Source organism: Bidens hawaiensis, unplaced genomic scaffold (genome assembly GCF_021521415.1).
Source record: "Bidens hawaiensis isolate Kalapana, Puna unplaced genomic scaffold, B.hawaiensis_p1.1 tig00015870_1, whole genome shotgun sequence".
Classification (NCBI taxonomy): domain Eukaryota; kingdom Viridiplantae; phylum Streptophyta; class Magnoliopsida; order Asterales; family Asteraceae; genus Bidens; species Bidens hawaiensis.
This window is the reverse complement of record NW_027492420.1, coordinates 489,500-514,354: the sequence shown is the minus strand read 5'-3', so window position 1 is coordinate 514,354 and position 24,855 is coordinate 489,500. Positions and strand designations below refer to the sequence as shown.

The window sequence follows — 24,855 nt, the reverse complement described above, 5'->3', positions numbered from 1 at the left end:
GCACTTCTCGGGGCGATTGCTTCCGCAATGTCCCTTGCGAACTTTGACTTTCCTGCATTTGTAGCAGTTGGTCTAAAGGTTTTGGAGAAGTCACGCGGGTTTCTCTCCGCATTTGTTGGTTTAAAAGCTTCCCCAAAATTCCTTTTTGGTTGGAAGTCCGTTTCCTTACGCTTCCCTTTCGCCTTATGGCGAGGGTTTGCGTCGGTATCGGATTCTTCCCTCTCGTCGTCTGAGTACTCGCTCTCACTGTTCATATTGAGATGTTGGCGAGTACTGCCGAATTCGTCAGCCTGTTGAACTGAACGCAAGCGTTCATCCAATTCAGCTTGGAACTCTCTTTGACGTGCTTCGGCCCACGCCTTCACTTGATCTAGTGTTTGGCGAGGGACCCTCGTTCGTTTTTCCAACTGGGCATCAGTGAACCCCAGTGGAATATTTACTGCACTTGCCCCGGCTTGGGTAGCCGGGGTAGTGTTCGTAAGATTTGTATAACCGCCGGTGTTCCCAGTTACTGGGGTTGTGGTCACCGGGGTTTATTGGTTACTTACTGGTCTTGGGACCGGAGTAACGTTAACCATTTCTTCGGAAACTTTGAAGACTAAGAATTAGTTCTAGCTTTTTAAGCACGGATGGCGCCAATGAAGAAACACTAAGTGAACCCTGGACAGATTATAGATAATCTGGGGGTTAAGTAATGTTTCCCACGAGGATGAGGTCTAGCAGAAAGTTGTTCTTCAGGGGACCTGCAAAACAGACACCGTAAGCTCGTCACTGAGAAGGGGGGGTTCCTCCTTGTGACCACCCTCCGGCGTGAGAATCAGACTAGATTGCTCTGAATATAGTGTATATTAAGAGATTGCTAGATAAGATTGAGATATCAGATGATGTCCTTACCATTCCAAGGTGTTGGAGTATTTATAGCCGAAGGTAGGTTTCCTAGAATGTACTGCCGGCTGAATAGTATTCCTGTTCCACCAACAGTGGACTACGCACAGGCCATGCTGGTTGGTGGGTAGGCTACGGCCAACAGTAAAGGTCGGCTGTATACTGTTCATTTACTGCCGGCTACGCACTGTTCCACCAACTGTAGGCTGCGCACGTCCCCTCGTAAGGGTTGGTGAGTAGGCAGCGGCTAATAGTGACAAACAGTACTAGAGGGTGCTCCTCCTCGTATTGTTGTCGGTGAGCTGTCACCCTGTGATTGGTTCATGGGCTGCTCTGGTCAATTTGTCTGTTCCGCCCATACCTTAGTAGGTATAGTACGAAAGACCTTCCAGAAGCATACGGACTGGCTCATTTGGGCGGGAGTATTCCCGCCTTGCTCATTCCTTCATGTGACTACTGAAGTAGCTAATGCCTTGTGCGTGTAGCCTTGCTGTTAGTGCGGGTAGCCTTCCCTGATGGCTTGTATCCGCAGCTGCGGGAACAGGCAGGGTACTTCACCATTGGGAGGCTTTCCCTGCGGGTACAGCTGGCGTACTGCGCGTAAGGTTCTTTGAGCATGGTGGGTCCTGCTGGAGCAGTTGGTCATTGCGCAGACGTCCCTGTTCAAGGTGAGTCTTGCGGGTCCAACTGGGCTCTGCTGGGACCTACCTCTTCAGTTTAGGTTTAGATTTCGTCTGAAGTTAAGAATTAGGTTTTGTTATCGTTTTTGGAGAGAGAACATGAAAAAAAATTGGAACTAGAAGTAAAAAAGTAATTTGTTTTTCTTAAAAAGTGAAATTTTATTTATTTATTTTTGGATCTTGTTATGGCGGAATAAAAGAGGAAAATGTTATCTCTGTAGACTTAATTGTGGTTTTGTTTAGATGATGAACTGATGATACTGGCACGGGTAGAGGTAAACAAAAAAGTCAGCTAGAAACCGAAATTGTTTTTTATTAACCCGATAAAACCTTTTCGGAAACAAGTTCGAGAGAACTTGATTCGTAGTTGAATCGAAGTATCGAACCATAGAGTTGTAATTAGTTTGAACTTGGTTAAACTTGAATTGAACCGGTTTATAACTTAGTCTCAAAACTAAAACTACTCTTGTCTCCCTTATGAACCATGTCAACCCATACCGGTTTAAGGCAAAAACCGATGTTGATCAAACTCGTACTGTTTAGACTCTTTTAAACTCTAGCAAAAGTTATAAGTTCAACAACCGTCCCATATCAAAACACTAAAAAAAACAAACTTTTATTTCTCCTTTCCATTTGTCATACACAAAATAAAATTTCTTTTCAAGTAATACAATTATACAAGTACACATAGCTTGTACATATATCCTACTTTTCTTGTTAATCAAGAAAAAACTAACCAAAAAATATAAAATTTTACAATTATACTCTCACTGATCACCTACATCAAAACTCAAGAATCTTGTTATTTACATACATCTAAAAAAATAATCACTCCACCAAAAATTGAGTTTCTTCTTCTTCTTCTTCATAAAGTCTTTTGACTTTTCTTAAAATTTTTGCAAACTACACAATATTCCAATATCAATCTTGCCATAATACTATCTTCTTCAATCCTTAATCTCCTACTTTGCTTATTCCAAAGATGAACACCATAACTTGACTCTTTTAGTTGCACCACCTTAGCTTCCACCCATCTCCGGTGGGGCCGGTTCACAGGCCGCTTAAACAACCCACCAATTCGAGTCCAATCAACTGGATAAAACGCAGACGGTGGTAAAACACTAAAGTTCAACTCATTATAACTTCTTGTTATTCTTTCAACTACTCTTGAAACAAGATAAGGCCCATTGTATCCCCACCGGTTTCCATCAAAAGTCAACGCAAATTCTTCAATAAAACTGTATAACAAACTATGGTTTTTATCAAATATTAACACTGCATTGTTTAACCTTGTCCAGTTGCCCAAGTGTGACGCGCTTTGAGCTCCTATCGAGTTGCGTAAACTGCTAAAATCCTGTAACGGGACGAAATCCGTGTCGATGTACACTCCACCATATTTATAAAGCAAAACTAACCGAATCAAATTCGATAAGTTTTGGGCTAATGGGATCTCCCCAGGATCGCGATCACCGTTTTTTATATTCTCAAACCATATTTTCGCGGGTGTGTTGTCAAACAAAAAGTTAAAGTCGGGTTCTATAGCCAGAACCCGGAAACCAAGGTCTGTCACGGGTTTTAATATCTGAAACCCGTGATCAGAGTCCATAGTGTTTGATAATATCATCAAACAGCTATCTGGATTCGTCTTGAAAAGCGCGTCGACCGCAAGAAACTCTCTTTCTCCAAAGAATTTGAAACTAGATGAAATCCATGTCATAAAGAATTGAACTTTGCAATCGTTAAAGAATTCGGTGACTCGGGTTTCGAATTCTTGGTTAGAGTTGTAAAGAAAGTGATCATCTTTGTTCTTGGATTGTTGAATTATGAGTTCTTTGACGATCAAGACTGGATTTTGAATGGTGGAAGTTGATTTCAGTTGGTTGATGATGATTGTTTGGTTGTTGATCAAAATGTTTGAAGGTATTGGGATTGTGGAGTTTGGGTTGAAGTTGAATGATATGTTTGAAATGAAAGTGGTTTTGTTGAAGGTGTATGTGAATATTATTAATATGAGACATAGGGTGGTGATGATGTGGAATCTGGTGTGAAGGTGGCGGTTGCTCCGCCGTGACTCCGCCGGTTTGGTGGCCGGAAGTTTGGTCTTCATTGGTTGGATTAATATTCATTCATTCCATAATGGGTTGCTAAAGTTTTTATTTTAAAGGTTTTATTATTTGAAGGACGCTGAAATTGACTTTTAATTTTTATTAATCAAAGTTGGAAATAATCAAATAATCTTTTAAGTAATAAGTTATAATCAGGTGTGTGTTATTGTCTAGAAGGTTGGTGTGGGCCCGGTTATATTAAGTTGAGCCACTCATAGATATGCTTTAAAAAATATCATAAGATACCTTTTTATCAAGTTATATTAAAAAGTTATGCTTTTGTGTATATGAAAAGTTTATGAATCAAGTTTTGTGAATGTGAATAATTGTTGTCTAGAGGATAGAAAAAAGTATGTACAAAGGTTGAGGCCTTCTATTATTATGTGAGATGTCATAAACTGTTATAAGATCTCGAAAATGCATCGGAATGAGTCTTCAATCGTAACTAAATAAGTAAATATGAATTTTAAACGGTGAGAATGTGGGTAACGTTTATGCATTTTTTAGGACGTGTCGATAAGTTGCATACATGAAATTGTTTCATGATTTATTGACAAGATTTATATAATTATATTCAAAGATAATTATGATAATTTGTGAAGATGAAGTATATTCTTAAACTTAATTTTTGTAGATAAAAATGTGTATGAAGTTGACATAGTTTTCCACTTTTATCACATGGTGGCTAACTATTAATATTAAATGTATCTTGTTTTTATATCTTTTAAAATTATTAAAAAGTTTAGAAGTCACTTCATCTAAATTTAAATATTTTCTGGCATATATATTTTAACACAATATGAAAGTAGCTAGAAAACTAGTATCTTCTAGTCTTAGGATGCAAATTATTTAAATAAATTTAACAATCCATTTGTATATACATTTGACTGTTTGAGGCTAACTCTATTTAATGGTGTGAGTCATCTTTGAATAACTTATTGTTGACCTGTAATAAGTCAAATATTCTAACATGAGGGTAGACCATATAATTTATCTTTTTATTGTAGGGTAATAAGTGATTATTGGGCATAAATAATTGTTTTAAAATTGAGAATCCTTAAAGAATTTAACAAGATAATAATATACTTTAAAAATCTCTATATAAAAAAGTTTGTTTGGTGTGATTTAAGATACAAATTAGAAGTTTTCAGAGAGTTAATTCTCGATTTTTGCAGAAGTTTTCGTTATTGATTTCTCATACATACATGAAATATATTAATCCGAAAGTCACATGATATAGAAAGCTATCACGGCACTATGAAAATATGAAACCAACATATCTAGGTACATACACATGATTATACATATATGAACTTGTATAAATGTATGGGTACTAACATGTGTGTATTTGATGTCTATCATTGTATGCAAACAAATGACTACAGTCTGGTTTTGGCCAAACTATCTCAAAATGACACTTTGTATAACTCATAATATCAAGAACTAACCTTCATATTCCCTATTCTCTACACAAAACAAGTAATTTACAGCTTTAAACCCCCCAAAACTTCTTTCCCTTGACTCGCTTTTGTACTGGCTATCCCGCTTAGCTGGGGGAACGTCTAGCTTATCAACCTATACGATCACTATTTTACATACAAACATAATACAATTAAGTTGCCTATTACAATATATAACTATTTAGAAAATACAAAAAAACTAGGATGTATTGATTCTCACCTCAGAATCATCCGAATCCGATTCCCACAGAAAGCCATTCTCTCCATCAATCGGTTGGCTATCAAGATCTCTGCGTGCAGCTTCAGATCGCGTGAATAGGGATGCGACGTATTTATCTGCAATATCATAACAAGAAGCATATGTTATAAACTTATAACTTATAAATACAATCACCTGACAGGCTGACACGGTTTTATTTTCAGTAAAAAATTAATTAATAAAAATCAAACCAGCTAAGCTGCGAAGGGCATTCTCAGCGGCTTTTTGTTGAGCATCTTTTCGGGTCTTACCCATCCCAAACCCTACCTTCTCACCCGTAAATAAAACCTGCATCATTAAGCAATGAAACATAAAATGGATTATTAATTATTAAATACAAAAGTTGAGATAACAACATAAAAATGGTGTACAAGGTTCAGCGCTCACCTCGTAAGAAAATCGCCATTCACGGTGGGAACTAAAAGTTGATCTATATTCAACCTGTAAATAGATAAATAAAGTTAAAGATGTCATGAAAAACATAATATAACACGAAATCATGAATAATAAATTATAAACTTGCTTTTTACAGGAGGCTATCAAATACCTTAGACCTGCATTTCTGTCCAATTCTCTGCAGCACTTCAATGAATAGAGAAGGTTGTTGCGGGTTTGAATCTCCACGATCGGTGGGCCCTCTTGTGTTATTTAAGGATGGCTGATTATGCGCTACACCTGCATCGGCTGCACAACACATTTTTCCTTAACATATAATAATCCTCAATACAGTAAAAGAATTCTAATAATTTAAGTTTGTGTTGGAAATAAAAGTCAATCCTTTAATACCTGATTGTTGACCTCCTAGCGAAAAATTCCTCTTTGCCGGTCTATAACCATGTGACACCTGAAAAAACCACAAAACTAGATAAGCAAAGGTGACAATATTAGATTATTAGTAAGTTGTTAATATTAGTTACCTCATCACGCTTTGGTTCAGATACGAGCGGTTGAGGCCCTGCAGAGACAGAACTAGATGTACCATGAGGCAGAGGATAAGAATCGGCACGGTTTTTGTTCAATATACCAGGCGTTTGAATCGGGCCTAGTAAGCTGGATTCTAAACCATAACGAATTAAGTTATAACCAGAAGATAAATGAAAAGACAAACTAAATATGTTTTATGAGTACTTACTGTCAGAAGGCATCATAGATCTAACCGAAGGTGGACCGTAGATGCTCGCAAATGGAACAACCGACTGGGATCTTTCATGTTTTAGTTCCATGTTTCCAGCATCCTGAATAAAGTTTAAAAATGGAAGAATTAAACTAGCATCCTGAAACAAAATGTTTAAATAATAAGGCAAGACTAGAATCAAACTCTGTAAGTTTCTTATTTACTCACCTCTGGTATTAGGTAACTGCAAACATCCGGTGCAGATGGTAGATCCAAAACTTCATCTTCATAAAAATATTCAGAAACCCTCTTTAAATAAGTCTCATCGAATTCTCTGGACAGTGCATCATAATCATAAGTAAATAACAAATAAAAGAGTGTATTGTATTGTGTAAATATGATATATTTCTTATTTAAACAACCGTCTTACTTAAAGAAACCGCCTCTAACATTACAAGCAACGTTCCTCGCCACACATAGAACTGGAACAGCGCTTGCAGCCTATCATAATTCGATTAAAGATAAACTTTCATATTAGTAAATTAATATAAAAAGATCATATGAAGAAACAAACATTATAATCTTACTATACCTCTGCTTGTGGAGCATAATAAGGAGTAAAAGCAGGCACCACATGAACTCGAGGTTGATCTTTTTCTTCCCAAACTTTCAACCTATCATCAATCACCATTGCCATTCTCGGATGACAAATCCTATCTTTAAACACATTCAACAAAGATTTATGCGCATCTACACAACAACAAATTTTCGAAAACTTAAGTCATAAAAGATAATAACTTAAATACATGTATGCACAATTTTATATGGTTTTCTCAAAAGTTAAAACCATCACCTGATTTGACGCATACAACACGGTTCAACAATTGTTTAGGAGCGATTAGGTGGCACCCGGGATCCAACAACCTCCACATTTCCAACGCGTAATCTCTTTCAGCCATCGTACAGATAAAAACTTCAAATCGTTTGCGTCCTTTTGCAATCAAATAGCTTCTCAAATCTTCCCATGCAGGTCTTAACTTAACAAGCACACTGGTATCACGAATCTGTATACGCAAACAAATTATAATTATTAGTATACAACTAACAAAACATATGAATACAAATAGTACTTGTGGAAGCATAGTAACACAAGAACTCTGTATTCATATTTCATACCTTAAACAACACATAATAAGACGAAAAATAATGAAAAATGAAATCAGCTTCAGTTAAACATTTAATGACACTCCATTTCCAACTCTATATAATAAAATTAATGATAATGCAAGATGTGATCAAATCTGTTTCAGTTAAACCTTTAGTATAAAGCCGAAACAGAATTATTACTAATTCGTCTTTAGCCAAATAAGCTTCTATAAACATATTGCTAGGTAATGCTAATTCTTCCGTAGTATAGTGAAATGGTCACAACTCAAATCATTTTGATATAAAAAGACGAATAATAATCATTACATTTCGTCTTTAGCCACAATTTTGCTAGGGCATAATGCAACAAAATTATAATGATTCATTCACAATTCAAGTTACAATCTTTGATCTTAATACTTAATGATTTGTCCTTGCTAAAAAGGAAATATCTGCATAATCCTAACAAGAGTTACCAATATACATACATATATATCTAAGCACAATAAATTGGTCACAACTCATATCATTTTATTATAAAAAGACGAATAATAACCACTGCATTTCGTCTTTAACCACAATAGATTCTACATTTTGCTAGGGTACTAACACATCTAGAATATTATGATTCATTCACAACTCAAGTTACAATCTTTGATCCTAAAATAATCACAATCAAAATAATGCTAATAAGAATTACCAATATGCATACATGACAGTTGATTAAAGCAGCTAGATTAACAATACCTCAGGATTAATCCGAGTCAGGACTACATTTTTCTCTGGCAATCTAATAACCGGTCGAATAACATGCTCATTACCAGCAGCATTAACAGGAACCTCTTCCGGTTTCACGTCATACCTCTGCCCATTACAACTAACAAAATCATTCTCAGCATACTCCTTCAACAACGCTCGATCCTCCACGTATCTTCTAAGCTCAGCACTCATCCCACTAACCCTAACCGGATCCGATTCATGCTGAATCCACCCATTCAAAACCTCAATCCGATCGTCAAACGACTTCATCGTGTTCGCAACAATCAACGTCTCGTCTAGATCAAACACGATCGACAAACACCGCTTGTTCAACATCCCTAAACATGCGGTGTACAGCCCAGCTGGCACCACACAACACCAGAAACACGGAAACCGCTTTAATTTGCTCGGCATTGCCACCAAATGCACCTCTTCATCTCCAATCAACATCACAGCTGTCTGTAATCAGTAATCAGTAATTAATAATAATAATAATAATAAATGAACGAACATAAACAAACTTCCTGCACTGTTTGCTCGTTTACAGACTAATAATAATAACTAAAATATTAATCAGACAGCTACCTTAAGCTCATAAAAACAACTGGCGTGGAGATCAAGCAATGTATGATTAACCGAAAGCGAATACGATTTAAGTTTGCAACAAACCGAAGCCGAAGAGATGGACAACAGAACCGAAAGCTGCAAACAGCGTTCGCTTATCGGTAAACCAGGGTGGCCTTATTATTATTAAACCCTAGCTGACTCATTTACGACAATTTAGCATCAAATTACAAAATTGTAATTTGAAATGAATGGAAAATTGCAACGGATTGTTGACGAATTAACGACGAGAATTAGTAGGCAGGCTTATTACTCTCTCTCTTTAGCGGTTTGAAATGAAGTGATTGTGAGGGTTTATATAGAGGGAGGGCTTATGTAAGAGGGCCTGGACTTCGTTTTATTTACGGTTATGCCACTATATTGGCTTAATGATGCTCATAAATTTTATTGTTTTTATTTTTATTCTTTTTCAACCGCTACCGAATTTTTTTAAATGAGTTACCGATTAAAGTTATCACACTAGGATATACTCGTCTTTTAATTCGAAAAAGCCCTCTCACCTGGAAAGCGTAACAGTGCAGTGAGATAAAACATGTTCGGTTCATAGATCCAACTAGTGAACTTGTCTCCCATCATCACCCTAATACTGCTGAAACTAAATGACGAGAGGAGGACTTGAACTTGGGTCACATAAAAACCAAGTTTTTTCCTTACTACTTTACCACTAGCATATTGGCCTTTTTGTCCCTCCTACATTGGTTTTACTTTTTTATTTTAATTAACAGATACAAAACTTTTAGTCAAATTGAATTGCAAAGGTTTTGAAAGTCTTAAATTCAAGTCTCACCGAAAACAAGATATTAAAAAAATAACTGTGATTATTTTCTTAAGTAAGAACATAACTATGATATGTTATATCAGTTAAAAAGTTAAAATTTGTTATCTTCGTTCTTCTCGTTAACATATTTTATCGTTTATGTTATTTCTAATTGAAAATATATGTATTGACATTGTAATGATTTGTAAGTAAGAAAAGTTTTTAAAAAGATAAATTGGTGTGATTATCAGCTTTTATGTAGAAAAAGTAAGTTTATAGAGTGTTGATTAACTTCGTCACCAATTAAATTGACAATTTTTGTTGTATATTTTTCAATAAAGTGTATCTAATCTATGATATTCGACAGATAGAATATAAGCTGTTATACTAAAATTAAAAATATAAGTATAAAAATGTCACATGGTCTATCTACTTTTTGAAACACCATATTTGTTAATGTTTAACAGCGATGGACCTTGATTTTTGGTTTAAAGACTTGTATTAATATGTTGTTTTTGGTTATATACTAACTAGTGAATTTAACCCGTGTTTTGCGGCAGTAAATACGACAGAAACTCGATAGGTATCTGTTAAATTTATTTTAGCATGAGTAAAGTATCGATGTGATACTGTCACTCGATATAGCAATTAAAGAGGGAAAGTATAAAGCCTTAATATAAACAAAAGTATCTTGACGTGTGTTATGTTTGCTTTTATATAAATTATTTAACTATAATAGGTGAATAAAAAAACTAAAAAAATAAATTAATAATATACCAAACTTAAATTCTACTATTACTTAAGAAAATATTAATTAAAACATTAAGTTCACATTAAATTTTGCAATTTTTTTGAACGCCTTTAAATTCAGCAATTAACAAGATATTTAGTTAACTTTTTTCTTTTGAACAAACACCCTAATTTAAGATTCAAACCCTTGATCTCTCTATGAAGAAAATCCTTAGTGAAAACCTTCATGACCAGTTGACCATCCCATCAAGGTGGTGATAAAATATTTATATTTAAATACTTAAATAACATAATGAAAAACTATATAGCTGCAATTATGTCCATTTGGATTTTAGCAATTTAACTTAACAACATAGTTTATTTTGCATGTTAGTCATGTGATACGACTTATTACATCTATTATGTGTTATTGTATAATATTATAACCTCATAAGTAATTTTTTATTTAAAAATAAAATTGATATATACGAGTATTTTGTAAAAAACAAAACGTAATAAAATTGTATCATATTGCATTAATAACATTACATATATATTTTGTGTTGATGTGGGAAAGGAGATTGTTAAAAGGTTTGTTAGTAAAAAGATAAACATTTAATGCATTTAACCTATTTAATTTTTAGTAAACTATTAAACTTTACTTTTTTTTAGCAATAGCAAATTTTATGAAATATATATATATATATATATATATATATATATATATATATATATATATATATAACAGCTTTAGCAAGGGGTTAGAGCACAAACACGTAAAACTGAAAGTATACTAACGAATGGAAAAAAATGAGCCCTTTCTCGAAACTACATGTTCTTTCCATTTACTCTTATTATGCTTATAATCAAACATGTATGATATTTTTTTAAGGTTTATATATGAATATACATGATAATTTTTTCTGGTTTAGAATTTAGTTTTAATCCTTATATATTTATTATGTGGGATATATTATTTTATTGTTTAATTGAACGATATATGATTCGCATGTAAAGTTATACAATTTATATTCATGAAAAATCTATCCAAATTACCAATCACTATAATACCATGTCTTTGTTTTCAAGTTAACCTTTTTAACATAACAAACTTTTTAAAAAACATAAGTTTGATTATTATTGTGTAAATACATATATGTACTTTTAACCCAACTTAATAAACAAGAAAACTAACTAATCCTAGTCCAACTTAGCTAAAATGTACATCACGGACCACCCCTACAAGGCCAACTAGCCAAAGGATTCTATTGCATTTTTGCCAAACAAACGCATTATAGAAATTCGTTCAAATCCATCAAATTCTAATTCTTTTTGACAGATATCAAAAACATTATACGAATTAAACATCCCTTAATCTTACATTTCTTTTACTTTATGTATTATTATTATTATTATTATTATTATTATTATTATTATTATTATTATTATTATTATTATTATTATTAAGGTGTTGAGTTTCTTATAGATAAAAATAGAGCAAATTGTTTAGATTTGGATTGGAACAAATGGAAATCACTGGTTGTGTAAGGTTTTGTGGCCTTGTTTGTTGTCGGCCCTTGCTATCTTCTCGGTAGGAAGGGTTTCGGCTTTGTTTTAATGAAATCTGTTGTTCAAAAAAAAAAGTAGTAGTAGTATATACACTCATTTTGTGCTTGAAATTGAAATATATGACTTTAATAAGAAGTAAAAAAAGATGAAAATAATGGTGATTAAAAAGGAAGCAAGATATCATAAAATAAAAACAATATCTCGTAAAGAAAAATTAAATTCTTGAAAACTGATAAATAGTTGATAAACCTTTCTTTGGGTTAACAATTTATTTAAATTTAAAATATTAGATTATAATTCAAAACCCTAACCATTTGCTTTAGAGCTTTCAGCAGGTAAATTAGTATCCATTGATTTTACTCCTCGTGTATTCTAATTTTTATTATTTTTTGTTGGAGGAAGAAAATGTATTTTTATTGCTGTTTTCTTCCACTTTCACTTCGTTATTGAAACCAAGAGCACAACAACCTAGTTTGCTTTTTTATTTTTTATTTTTTGTAAGTGGTAATTATTTATACATGTTGTGTTAACATATATATCTTCTAGAAAGAATTTGATAGTAGGCTGAGTTTGTCATACCGGCCTGACATGTTGTTATGTTATGTTTGACAGTTTGAGATAAACCAAAGGTTAGGTTTCGTTTCTAATTTGAACAAACCATAATAATGTTTACATGCAAATATTTATTTATTATAGTATATTTATCAAGTACTTATGCATAGCCAACTGATGTCTTTCATCATGTGTTAGTTTAAAATGTAACACTGATTGAAATAAAGGTATACAGGTCCAAGTACAAATGCTAAGAAAAACAAGTTTTGAATATAAATCCAATTCTTTTGAATGAATCTCACCAATATTCAAGAAATCATATTCGTTTGTTGTTTGGATTTGTCTCAACTCAACTGCCGTTCGAAAGTAATTCATTATTTTGTTTTTCTACAGTTTTAAAAATGTCTCAAAAAGTTAAGGGCGGAGTCGCGATTGGTATTGATCTTGGAACAACATACTCGTGTGCAGCAGTTTGGTTTGACAGAAAAAACCGAGTGGAGGTTGTACCTAATGAACAGGGAAACAATATCACCCCGTCTTGTGTAGCTTTCAACGATACAGACTTGTTGGTAGGCGAGGGAGCAAAAAACCAGATTGCAAGGAATCCAACCAACACTGTATTTGGCAAGTCTTTTTGTATTTTTTTTATTTCTTTATGGAATAGAGTGCACAATGTAATTATTTTATACAAATTTGAATCTTTTATTGTAAATTTAAAATATTAACATAAAACAAAAAAAAAGAAAAAAACTTTCTGGTCAAAAGGGTCGTGTTAGGGTCAACCCGCAAATAAGCGGGTCGTGTTCAGGGTCACGTGTCTTGTTCGTGTCAAATTTTAGGTTTTGTGTCTGTTGGATCTGTTAATCTGCAAACACTACCTCTTTAACACCCTAGTTAGGCTGACACTTTTAAAAGAAAACTGGCTAACATTTATAAAGTTTATTTGAGATATTTACTTAAAATAATGTGGAGTATTATAATCCAAATTTTGATTAAATTTTAGTTTTTGTATAGTATATATGCTGTGATTAAACTATGCTTTGTGCACTATTTTGGAATTTTATTTTTCATGTATACATAATTTTGTTGCTAATCACCCTTGATTGAAACACAGATGTTAAGCGGTTGATTGGATGCAAATTCCGTGATCCTCAAGTGCGGAAGGACATGGAGTTGTGGCCGTTCAAGATTGTTGAAGGGCCTGCAGGGAAGCCAAATGTTGTAGTTGAATTGAGGGGTGAAGAGAAGGAATATGCACCCGAAGAGTTATCGGCCATGATTCTCAAGAAGATGAAACAGTCTGCCGAAGCATTTACCGGACAAGTGGTAACAGATGCTGTCATCACCGTTCCTGCTTATTTTAATAACAATCAAAGAGAGGCAACAAAGGAAGCAGCAACACTCGCAGGCCTTAATGTGTTGAGATTGATAAACGAGCCTACTGCAGCTGCAATTGCTTACGGTTTGGACCATAAGGCTGACCAAAAATGGCATAGTGATAGAAATGTTTTGGTTTTTGACTTGGGCGGTGGAACCTTTGATGTATCTCTTTTGAAAATTAGTAAGACTGGAGTCATTGATGTGAAAGCGGTTGGGGGTGACACTCATTTAGGCGGTGAGGATTTTGATATGACACTCGTTGATTACTGCGCAAAAGAGTTCAAGAAAAAGCATGTATTGGATCTAAGAAGAAACCCAAGAGCAATGGCGAGGCTAAAAGTTGCTTGTGAGAAAGCAAAGAGGGACCTGTCATCGACTACTTTTACTCCAATTGAAATCGACTGCTTGTACGAGGGGGTTGACTTTTCCATCAAAATCAGTCGAGCGAAATTCGAGGAACTAAATTCAACTTACTTTGAGAAATGCATCGAACTGGTGGAAAAATGTTTGTTTGATGGGGAGGTAAAGAAAAAGAGTGTGGACGAGGTGGTGGTTGTTGGGGGGGTCCACCAGGATTCCAAAGGTACAACGATTGTTGGAGGAGTTTTTCGATGGGAAGTCACTTTGCAAGAACATGAAGGGCGATGAGGCAGTTGCGTTTGGTGCTGCAATCCTGGCTGCAAAGTTAAGTGGAAATAGTGATACGGATAATGTGGTGCGGGACATTGTGTTACAGGATGTCACCCCGCTCTCGTTAGGAATTGAAGTGAAGCATGGTAATGAAAGGGGTTACATGAATGTTATTATTCCCAGGAACACGTCCATACCCACACGCAAAACGAGAACATATCCACGTGACAAGACATCAGTTAGTATCGTGGTGTATCAAGGTGAGAAGAGCAAAGTGAAGGACAACATATTACTTGGCCAGTTCAACCTTTATAACCTTAAGCTAGATTCCAATGGGAATTCAAATATAGAGGTTTGGTTCAGTATAGATGCCAATGGAATCCTTCAAGTCTCTGCAGAGGAAACATCCACCGGTCAAAATATATCAATTACAATTACTAAAACCTGAAGGTGGGGTTTTGAAAATTAAAGGTTCCACTTGTTTGAATAGGTTTTGATTTTGGTATGAAATACTACGTCATATGTAAAAAACTGAACAACCTATCTATCTTGTATGCTCTAAGTTCTAACTATATGTGTTGATATGGAATTTGTCCAAGTTTTTCTATTCATTTATATGTTTTTTTTTTCTATTTTGTGTGTTTAAACTGTAAACTGCAGAAGCCGATTAAGGGGGTGTTTGGCTGAGCTTATCTTTTTTGCTTTTTGGAGGGGCAAAATGTCCAAAATGCCTCTCCAAAAACACCAACTTGAAGCTTTTTTACTTTTTAGAGTGGCATTTTAGACATTTTGTCCCTCCAAAAAGCAAAAAGCAAAAAAATAAGCTCAGCCAAACACCCTCTAAATATTTGTATTTAAAGGCAATTGCAGAATGCATTAGTGGTGAAGAAGAAATCAACTCGTGTAGAATGCGCAACTTCCTGTTTAACCTCAAAACATAACACAAATATCTATATGAAACTTGAAAAAAGACAGCAAAAATGCATACATAGTGGGTCTCTCTTGTTAAGGTACTTGATGTCCAATGGCTTCTGATGGGACAGGTTTAAGGGTGTAAACGAGCCTAGTAGGCAAGTAGTTAAGCACAGGGTCAACTCTTTTAAAGCCTCTATATCTAATGCTCAGGTTATGCATATTATATTATTTTATATTTATAACATACTATATATTATTTAGTTTTTTTTTTCATATAGTTTCATATATTTTATTAGTTATTATTTGTATATATTTAATACAATAAGCAAATATTTGTAATAATACTCTTGTTTGAGCTTGTGAATCTAGTCAAACTTGACACGTGAAACTCGAGCTCGTTTATTAAAATAGTTCCAAAATAAGCTCCATTTGGAGCTTATAGCAAGCAAATAGATCTCAAGTAGGGGTGCTGTCACATCCCCATATAGGGCCTAGGAGTGCGACCCAATAGTTGGTATCGTGTTTGTAAATAAATCAGAGTTGCGTTATTCACATACCTTAGGAGGCGGGGCAAAGTTGCAACGTCCCTTGTGATACCTCCTACAAGTATTGCATTGTGGGGCATTTGAATCCCTTGAATCGATTGTTTCCTCCACTTGTCCTTCCTTGAGTCGTTGGTGTCGTAACTTTCTTGTCTTCTTCTTTGTTACGAACCATGCCGCCCATTAAATAACCGGCCAACTCCATCGCAGAGTCAGCTGTTTGTGGTAGGTGAGACCTTACCATGTCGCGGATTTCCCGCAGAAGTCCCCAAATATATCTCGTGACTTTGCTGGACTCAGGGTGAACCAGCTGGGGAACAAGGCGACAATACTCATGGAATTTAGTATTGTATTCGCGGAGATTTGTCCCAACGACCTTGAGATTCAAAAATTTTGTTTGAATCTGATCGGTCTCATGCATGGGACAGAACTTAACCATCAACAAGCCTTTAAAATCTTCCCAACTTAAACCATACATTACATCTATTCCTTTGCTCATCAACAGAGCATTCCACCATTCCAACACTTCACCCTTGAACATAAGGGCTGAATACTGAATTTTCTCAACCTCAGAACACTTACTAGTAATCACGATTGTTTCCATCTCCTCGAGCCATCTTACGGTTGAAATGGCTCCCTTATCACCATGGAACTCTTTTGGTCCATAGTACTTGAAATCTTTAAACGAACAACCGCTTATCTTGAGTTTCTTGAACTCACGTCTAAATCCGCCGTCGGCGTTAGACTCATGTACACTCTCTTCGACACGAGATGGGTTTGGTCAAGACTTTTCGGATTTTCGGGAGGGATGAACGGAAGGATTAGCAGTTCAAGAATTTCGAGATTGCCTAGAATGAGATGTATTCATAGATTCTTCCCTCACGTCATCTTTTATCATCTTTTGAATTTTATTCATATATTTCTCGGGAATTTCTTCCTCTCGCTTGTTCTCAGGGCCTTTCCCCTTGTCTTTCATTTCTTTTTCTTTACGAGCATTCTCGTTATTATTGTTTTGTTCAGACATTTTCTTTTTATCTTTTTCAATTAAGTCTGAAATTTTAACAATATTTCTTTCAAACATACTTTTTATTTATTACACATTATATATATATATATATCCAAAGGATATATATATTTTACAATACATATATATATATATATATATATCGTTCCCACGATATATATAGCTAGTCATATCATTACATAAGAACGTTTCAAACGTTCTTTATTCGTACACATAACATACAAAAACTATTTTACACATATTGTCTTCACATCATGTTCCACCATCTTCAGTCCTTCAAGAACTTCTTCACAACCTTCGTTAGTTTGTTGCATTTATGAAGGAATGCTTTTCCAACTTTCTTCTTTTTCTTCTCTTTCTCATCTACCTTCTTCCTCCAGTCGTCGGTCTCATGTAATGCACGATCCAGATGTTCCTCATACGACTGCGGGACTATGTTGGGGTATCCGTACTGCGGAGGTGGGTCGCGATAACCTAGTGTTACCATCTTGTAATGGTTTCTCGGCTCGGGATACGGAACATAAGTCTGATCAGATGCAAGGTAGAGGTAGGTCTTGGCAGCTTGGTTCTGCTCGCGAATTTCATCGGCTTGTTCTTGAATTGAAGGAATTCTCCCTTGAAATGGCGGGAAGCTTGACGAAGCTTGGTTCCTTAATTGCTCCAAATATTGAACATACGGATCGACGGAACCATAGCTTGGATTTCTGGAAATGAGTGATCCATTCATTGAGCTTGACATCTCGTTAGGATTCTCAGGATGCTCTTCTTCCATTTCTTCCTTGGACTCCTCCACAGGGTCCTCATCATCTTCTTCAGGATCTTCCTCTTCATCGAGATCCTCTTCTTCAGTGGGTTCTTCTTCCTCTGGTTCGTCTTCCTCCATTGGTTGTGCAGTTACGTTCTCCATTGGGGGCATCTTGGAAATTTCGTAGGGCATCATTACCCTCATATTGGGCTTGCGGGATGGCCCTTCGATATTGTGGGTTGCGAGTTGACTTCATTCATGGTGGAACTTCCAGTAAACCATCGACATGGGTCGGAATGACACTGTATCCAATCGGAGGATGGGCTTCGTGGTTCTTCCTTTACGGGTCGGTTTGAAAGAAAAGTATAGGATGGGTGTGCATTTGGAAAATATCCTGTGGGATAGTTTTGTGGTTTTTGTGATGCTTGATAAGTGGGAATTTTTGAAGGATGATATATCCGTATTTTGGATGGTTGATACATCGGCATGGTTGGTGGGTGATAGCTGGAATGTCTTGGTGGTTCGACTCTTGGTTTTGGTGGACTATCGGGTATACTTATCGGGTAATGCCTACTTCCGGGGTAATATAAGGGTTTGGACAAGTCTTGTTCCACGTCTTGATCAAAGAACGCTTCATAATATCCATCGCTCATGTTGTCTTCAGGGTAAGGTTCGGCTATACCGGCTTCCTTGGCCTTGCAAACGAAATTCTCCATCATAGCTTTAAATGACATCTAACAATTTGGGTGGTTTAGAATGTAGAGAGGGATAGAAAGGTTACCAGCCTATCTTATCCTTAAAACAAATAATCAAATAATTTCCTATACTTGGATCGAAGCTTGGGTATTGTTTTATGATACCCAATTCGCTAAGATCGATGGCTCTGATACAAAACCTGTCACACCCCCATATAGGGCCTAGGAGTGCGACCCAATAGTTGGTATCGTGTTTGTAAATAAATCAGAGTTGCGTTATGTTGCGGAAGACTTATAAAACTTTAAGGATCAAAAGTGTAACATTTATATATATTCAAAAGACGGGATTATAAACACCCGTTTAAGTTAACAAAAGATTATTTGTTTATGTTTACAAACCACCATTTAAGATATTAAGTCCACAAAAAGAATCCGAGCCATCGGATATCATAGTACTTCGTTATTCCAAGCTCTAACTTTGTTCACTTGCAAAATGTAAGAAAATACGTCAGCAACGAATGTTGGTGAACACGCTGACGCAAAAATATTTCTTTTACTTTATTACCCCTCGAGACTACGCATGCCTCGGCCCAACGTGGCTTAGGAATAACAAAGTCAAATAACACATTACAAATATGAGCCTCTACGCTAGGTCACCTCAGCAAACACAGCAGCGTTCGACTTAGTTAAGTACCCGTAAATATACACATAAGGTCGTACTCCCTGCAGGAGAGCATCCTACGACCAAAGGTGGTGCGATCATGCCCATACATCCCTATGTAAGGATCCAGACATACGTATACCACAGCCCGAGGGCTAGGTTTATACCCTTTATTTATAACGGTTTTAGGAACACATAGTTCCTTGTAAACAATTTCAAATAACATGTTTGACTCATTTTTAAATAAGTAAAAGTCTGGGGGCGTATTCACCTTGTCTCTTTAGGATCGGCTTCACTCACCGTTCACTCACCGTCCAAGGGTCTTTCCCTTTATTTATCTCGCATCCATAGTACGAGTATAAATATTTGTTAGTCGGATACACGATCCGGCTTAAGACCTTTAGTCTTATATCCCAATCCTCGATTGAACCTTTAGTTCAATTCTTTGTTTACTTGAAAACCTTTAGTTTAAAAGTAAATTATAAACCTTTAGTTTATATTCAAAAACCCGACGTTTCTTCTTCTCCAAGAAACGTAATCCTTTTCTTTTATTATTTAAGAATACTCTTTATTCATTAAATAATATTTCATAACAAAGAATATTTACATATATACTTACACACATATATACGTATTCAACAATATTCATAATCATTCTTTCATTCGTTTCTTTGTTATGTTTTCTTTTCTTTTCTTTTCTTTTATCGAGGTATCGAGTATATCCTCGACTTAAGGCTTAAACCTTGAATATAATATTAAATTATATTGAATTCGATATTACGCCTAACCTTAAGTGGCGTATCGAAACTCTAGAGAATTGAGCAGCACTCCAACGCCGCTTTACTTTTCTCGATCAACTTTGGTATGCCAATTTCAACACTCGTCGGCACGTCTTTCGGGACTCTTTGCCATAACAAGGCCTTCTTGATGAATGAGGGTGGAGGGTGGCATAAACTTCGAGGAAACAGTGTACACAAACAAGAGATCGTGGCACGCTTATCGAGGCAAATCGTTTATATGATTGTCGGGTTGTAGTGAGAAGCTAGAGAGAGAGAGAGAGAGAGAGAGTTGAGAGAGCAGTTTGGATGTGTAAAATGAACACCCCATGGCTGCTATTTATAGACAAAATTTTGGTCCCTATCGCGATACGCGATAGGTTCCTTAGCAGACCTATCACGTATCGCGATATAGGTCTGCTGACTCACAGCATAGACCTGCCACGTGTCGACACGTGGCAGACACCGCTACACGTGGCAACACGTGGCAGCAGTGTTGCCACGTGGCGATAACCAGTGCCACCGTGTGCCACATGGCACACGTGTCAATATGTGTCAGGTACCCCATCGTGATACGCGATGGGGCTCTCCTCTGACTCATCGCGTAGCAATTTTAGTCCCTAGACTTTGAAAAGTTGATACTTTGAACGCGAAATTTTCACGTTGTTACAGGTGCAAATGAGCCGAGCTGCTCGCGAGCTACTCGAGATCGGCTCGTTAAAAAGCTCGTTCGAGCTGAGCTTTATCGAGCCCGAGCCCGAACTCAAGCCTAAAAATAAGCTCGTTTAATAAACGAGCCCGAGCTCTAAACGAGCCTGCCATTTATATAATTTTTTTAAAATATATATTTAATAATTATTAATTAATAAATATAATGTTATGAAAAAATAAATAAAAATAACTAAATAATATATATTCATTTATACATAAAATTATAATAGAAAACAATTTATAAAATAATTAGAATTATATAAAAAAAATTGATAAATAGTAAACGAGTCGAGCCCGAGCCAAGCTCCAGCTTCAAAATCCATTCACGAGCCGAGCTCGAGCTTTGAAAATAGAGCTCGAAACCAGCCGAGCTCAAGCTCTGTGTAAGTTAAACGAGCCTAGTCGAGCTCGGGCTCGGCTCGTTTGCACCCCTACATTCTCAAGTAACTCAACTAGTTACTTTCGAGGCTTTTATTTTATTTGACATGTAGGAAGAGTTGAGGGATGATTTATGTAAAAGTGGGTATGATTTTTACCAACAAAAACGTTATCCAAAAAATAATAATAATAATAATAATAATAATTTAGTAGTCCTAAAACCCTGTCTGTCGAGTAGAAGAAGAAGAAGAAGAAGATTTTGCTTCAATTCAATTGGATTGAGTAGTTAGTTAATAATGATTTCTCATATTCGCATCTCAATCGTCATTCAATCAATTGTTTCAATTTCTAATTGCTGCTTCTTCTTAATGTTTGTAATTGTGCAGATAGATAGATATCAATCATGATTACTGGAGGATGCGGCAGCTGTGCGCCTAACAAATCTCCTCTCTTCTTTCAGGTTAGCTTAAGCCAATCACTTGTCGGTTTTCGGTTTTAATTACTTAACTAAAGCTATCTCATTGTAATCTTTGCACCTTTAGCTAATTTAAGCGTGTTCGTTTGTGTTCACTTACGTTCATTTAAGTCTCCTTATTTATGTTTGCTTGTGTTCACTTATATCTGTTCATTTAAGTTTGTTCATCTTTGTTAAGTTATTTTCATTCATGTTTGTGCACTGTTCGTTAATATTTTAAACAAACGAACACGAACATGTTCACTTTTTAAATAAACGAACACGAACACAAAATATGTGTTCGTGCTCGTTTAAAGTTAAAAGAAACGAACACGAGTATGCCCTTGTTCGTGTTCGTTTGGTTCATTTACAACCCTAGTTTAGTGTGTTGTTTTGTTTTCGCATTGACACTCTGTTCCTAACTAATTTAACTAGAATTTGAAAGTGTTTAGACGTGCTTCGTTTCTTTAATCTTGTAATTATTAGATAATAATCATAATACACTGTTTGAATTTACATGTAAAATAACCCCTAATTAATACCATAACCCGTATGTTTTTCTATACAGACATCTCTATCTGGTTCATTTCCCGCATCAGTATGGCACCCAAAAGTTAGGTTAAACACCACTAAAAGAGCCCCTTTATTTCCTTGTGTGAAATGTGAAAAGAATGATAAGGATGATGATGAAACCGCTTCTGAGAAACCGTCTTTTGAGAAGCTATCCGTTGAGCGGGCTCCGTATCATAGTTACCGGGACTCGATATCCGGGCAGGTCGAGCCGGCATCTGGTGCTCGGGCAAGTATTCTCGGCCAGGATTATTTACCCGAAGGCACAGTCGGTCAAGCCCGGGCTGCTGGTGCCCCTGGCCCAACTGCTGACTCGTCCACGGCTTCATCTTTTGGTAAAAACCCCGGAAGCAGAAGGAAAATGTATAAGGCCAAGGGTGCTGTTTCTGAGTCAAATGTGTCCGAGTCAACTGCAGTGGTTGACCAAGTAGTTGAGGATGATGATGATGACATTGGCAGTTTGCTTGAGAGATCAGAAGAAGCGAACGACGAGTTTTCTGATTTTGTGGTTTACCAGAAGGAAAATGAAGAAGATGAGTTAACCGGGTATGACCTCGACAAGAAACTCGGGCGGCCCCACCCGTTTATTGATCCCAAAGTTAGGAAGCCGATAAAGGAGCCGCTTACGAGTGAAGAGTTATGGTGGAATTGGAGAAAACCGGATAAGGAACAATGGTCTAGGTGGCAGAGGAAACGTCCCGATGCTGAAACGGTGAGTGGATAGCTTAATATTATCAGTTTTTTTTACCTGTTTGACTTAATATTAATTCTTTTTGGTTGGTCAACAGGTGTTTCTCAAGGCAATGGCAAAGAGTGGGCAAATTAAGCTTTATGGTGAAGAACCGACCTTAACCGAAACCGCACTCTACAGAGCTAGAAAACATTTATACAAAGAAGAAAGGTTTATCTGTTTAACCTAATTCTTATTACTTTTTCTTAAAGAAATGATACTTTTTAAGAAGTGGTTTGTGTGTTATATAGGCTGCAGGCTGAACATGATAGATTGGAAAAAGAAGGCCCGATCGCTTATTACTCAGAATGGGTTAAAGCATGGGAAAAAGACACGTCACGTGAAGCTGTTCAAAAACATTTTGAGGAAACCGGTGAAGATGAAAACACACAACTTATAGAAATGTTTTCTTGTCAAACCGCTCGCGAGTATCGTGTAATGATGGGTACTGATTATCGTGTTTCTAGAGATCCGTTGGCCATGCGAATGACAGAGGACCAGATAAAACAAAGTATGTTTTTGAAACGTTATTACTTATTAATATTGTGTGATCTGTTTACTTGCATGAATTTATCATTTTTGACCTGTTTACTTGTAGTATGGGGTGGAGATCCGGTTTACCCAACGGTTAACTACAATCAAGACCCGGATCAAGTGATTGATTTTAGGGGTCCAGATTTTCATGAGCCGACACCTAATGTTTTGGCTTATTTGCAACAGGTTTGTAGATTTCAACTGAATTAGTTTGTTACTCGTTAATAATTAGTTCAAGTGTTTATTTGATGTATTAATGGAAAAAATATTAATACTGTTTATATTTTTTATTGACGGTCTAAATTTTTGTTATCAGAATGGTAATATTACATCGAAGGAGGAAATTGATAGAATATTGGCTAGTGAGAAAGTTGAAAAAGTAAAGGTAAAATATCAGTTTAATTATGCATTTTTGTAAATATGCAAAATCACTATTGAGTTTGGGAAATTTTGTAAATAGGTAAAGACACCAATTTCTGATGATGAAGCTATGGCTAAAGCTGTTGATATTGGTGAAAAGGAGGTAAACTAGCATGCCATTTCTGTTTTTTAATTATTTTTTCGTATTTAACGTGTCACTGATGTTTGTTGCATATGTATGTATCCTTTAACAGGATAGTGATGATGAGGGTAAATTTGACGATGATGAAAATATCACACGTAATTGGAGTATCTTAAAAACTACTCCTGAGCTTCGCAAATCAAAGGTAGTTTTCATAATTTCTGATTTTATTAAATTTTTGTATTTGTAGATTTCTTTAAATTTGGTATATAATTCTACTTATTTGCAGCCGAAACCTGCAAAAGGTAAAGGTAGGATGACTTTGGAGGAAGCTATAGCCGACTCTGAAAACTTGACTGATTTCTTGCTGGACTTCGACCAGGATAAGTGATATTGGAAGCTATTTTTACACGGTATGTTTTCATATTAAACATGGTAATAAACAGAAACATTAAACATGCATTTGCTGATCTACAATGAAGTTGACCTGTAGTTTGCATGTTCTTTATACCATTTTCAATTTTGAAAGTTAAGCAACAAGTTTTGCTTAGATATATTGATTTTTAAATCGTACAGCTTATAAATATCTTTAAATATAAAGAAGCGTGGATCGACTCACTGGTAGACGATCTACTTTCCTCGGGTGTGATTATACTATTTCACCGATGGTTTTCTTGGATCTGTGTTCTTCCACCTACAAAATGAACAACACCGTTAACTTACCCCTCAGAAAGGGACAGAGGGGTCCTCTTTGGGGTAACCCTCCGGTGTGAGAATAAGTATTTTGTGGAGAAGATAATAATCTGTGTATATGGAATCTGGAGAGTCTTGTTGAATAGCTGAATACTCTCTCTGATGGTGTTACTGGATGTAACTGTCTGTGAGTGAATGTGATTGAATATGATTGAATGTGAAATGAATGAGTATGTTACTGGCTGTAACTGTCAACTGTTGGATGTCTCTTCCTTG

At 35.8% G+C, this 24,855-nt stretch overlaps 3 protein-coding genes and 1 pseudogene across 3 annotated transcripts; 2 read left to right on the top strand and 2 right to left on the bottom strand.

The window, feature by feature from the left end:
* Positions 1-2,421: 2,421 nt before the first annotated feature.
* LOC143549946 (uncharacterized) lies at positions 2,422-3,884 on the bottom strand. The gene has a single exon (XM_077040713.1). It carries the CDS (start codon positions 3,670-3,672, stop codon positions 2,431-2,433), a length of 1,242 nt encoding a protein of 413 aa, XP_076896828.1. The 5' UTR covers positions 3,673-3,884; the 3' UTR covers positions 2,422-2,430.
* A 1,445-nt stretch (positions 3,885-5,329) lies between these two features.
* On the bottom strand, positions 5,330-9,605 carry LOC143549936 (RNA polymerase II C-terminal domain phosphatase-like 2). Its single transcript, XM_077040700.1, has 14 exons — positions 9,533-9,605; positions 8,994-9,148; positions 8,397-8,867; positions 7,357-7,567; positions 7,096-7,253; positions 6,934-7,004; positions 6,732-6,837; positions 6,522-6,624; positions 6,307-6,446; positions 6,176-6,233; positions 5,937-6,073; positions 5,777-5,830; positions 5,581-5,677; positions 5,330-5,466 (listed from the first exon to the last, which is right to left on the bottom strand). Exons 1-14 carry the CDS (start codon positions 9,603-9,605, stop codon positions 5,330-5,332), a joined length of 1,971 nt encoding a protein of 656 aa, XP_076896815.1.
* Positions 9,606-13,040: 3,435 nt separating this feature from the next.
* Positions 13,041-15,177, top strand: LOC143549935 (heat shock cognate 70 kDa protein-like; annotated as a pseudogene).
* A 6,201-nt stretch (positions 15,178-21,378) lies between these two features.
* LOC143549945 (protein PLASTID TRANSCRIPTIONALLY ACTIVE 12, chloroplastic-like) lies at positions 21,379-24,299 on the top strand. Its single transcript, XM_077040712.1, has 9 exons — positions 21,379-21,556; positions 22,119-22,832; positions 22,909-23,021; positions 23,102-23,361; positions 23,449-23,570; positions 23,701-23,769; positions 23,845-23,907; positions 23,999-24,091; positions 24,176-24,299. Exons 1-9 carry the CDS (start codon positions 21,500-21,502, stop codon positions 24,275-24,277), a joined length of 1,593 nt encoding a protein of 530 aa, XP_076896827.1. The 5' UTR covers positions 21,379-21,499; the 3' UTR covers positions 24,278-24,299.
* Positions 24,300-24,855: the final 556 nt, after the last annotated feature.

Excerpts from the sequence above, each read along its gene's own strand:
- LOC143549945 (XM_077040712.1), top strand. The coding sequence starts at position 21,500 with ATGATTACTGGAGGATGCGGCAGCTGTGCGCCTAACAAATCTCCTCTC. Across the intron at positions 23,571-23,700 it reads TTTTGGCTTATTTGCAACAG|AATGGTAATATTACATCGAA; the intron begins GTTTGTAGATTT and ends TTTTGTTATCAG. Across the intron at positions 23,908-23,998 it reads TTGATATTGGTGAAAAGGAG|GATAGTGATGATGAGGGTAA; the intron begins GTAAACTAGCAT and ends ATCCTTTAACAG.
- LOC143549946 (XM_077040713.1), bottom strand. The coding sequence starts at position 3,672 with ATGAAGACCAAACTTCCGGCCACCAAACCGGCGGAGTCACGGCGGAGC.
- LOC143549936 (XM_077040700.1), bottom strand. The coding sequence starts at position 9,605 with ATGGGAGACAAGTTCACTAGTTGGATCTATGAACCGAACATGTTTTAT. Across the intron at positions 6,838-6,933 it reads GTTAGAGGCGGTTTCTTTAA|AGAATTCGATGAGACTTATT; the intron begins GTAAGACGGTTG and ends TGCACTGTCCAG. Across the intron at positions 5,831-5,936 it reads GACAGAAATGCAGGTCTAAG|GTTGAATATAGATCAACTTT; the intron begins GTATTTGATAGC and ends ATCTATTTACAG.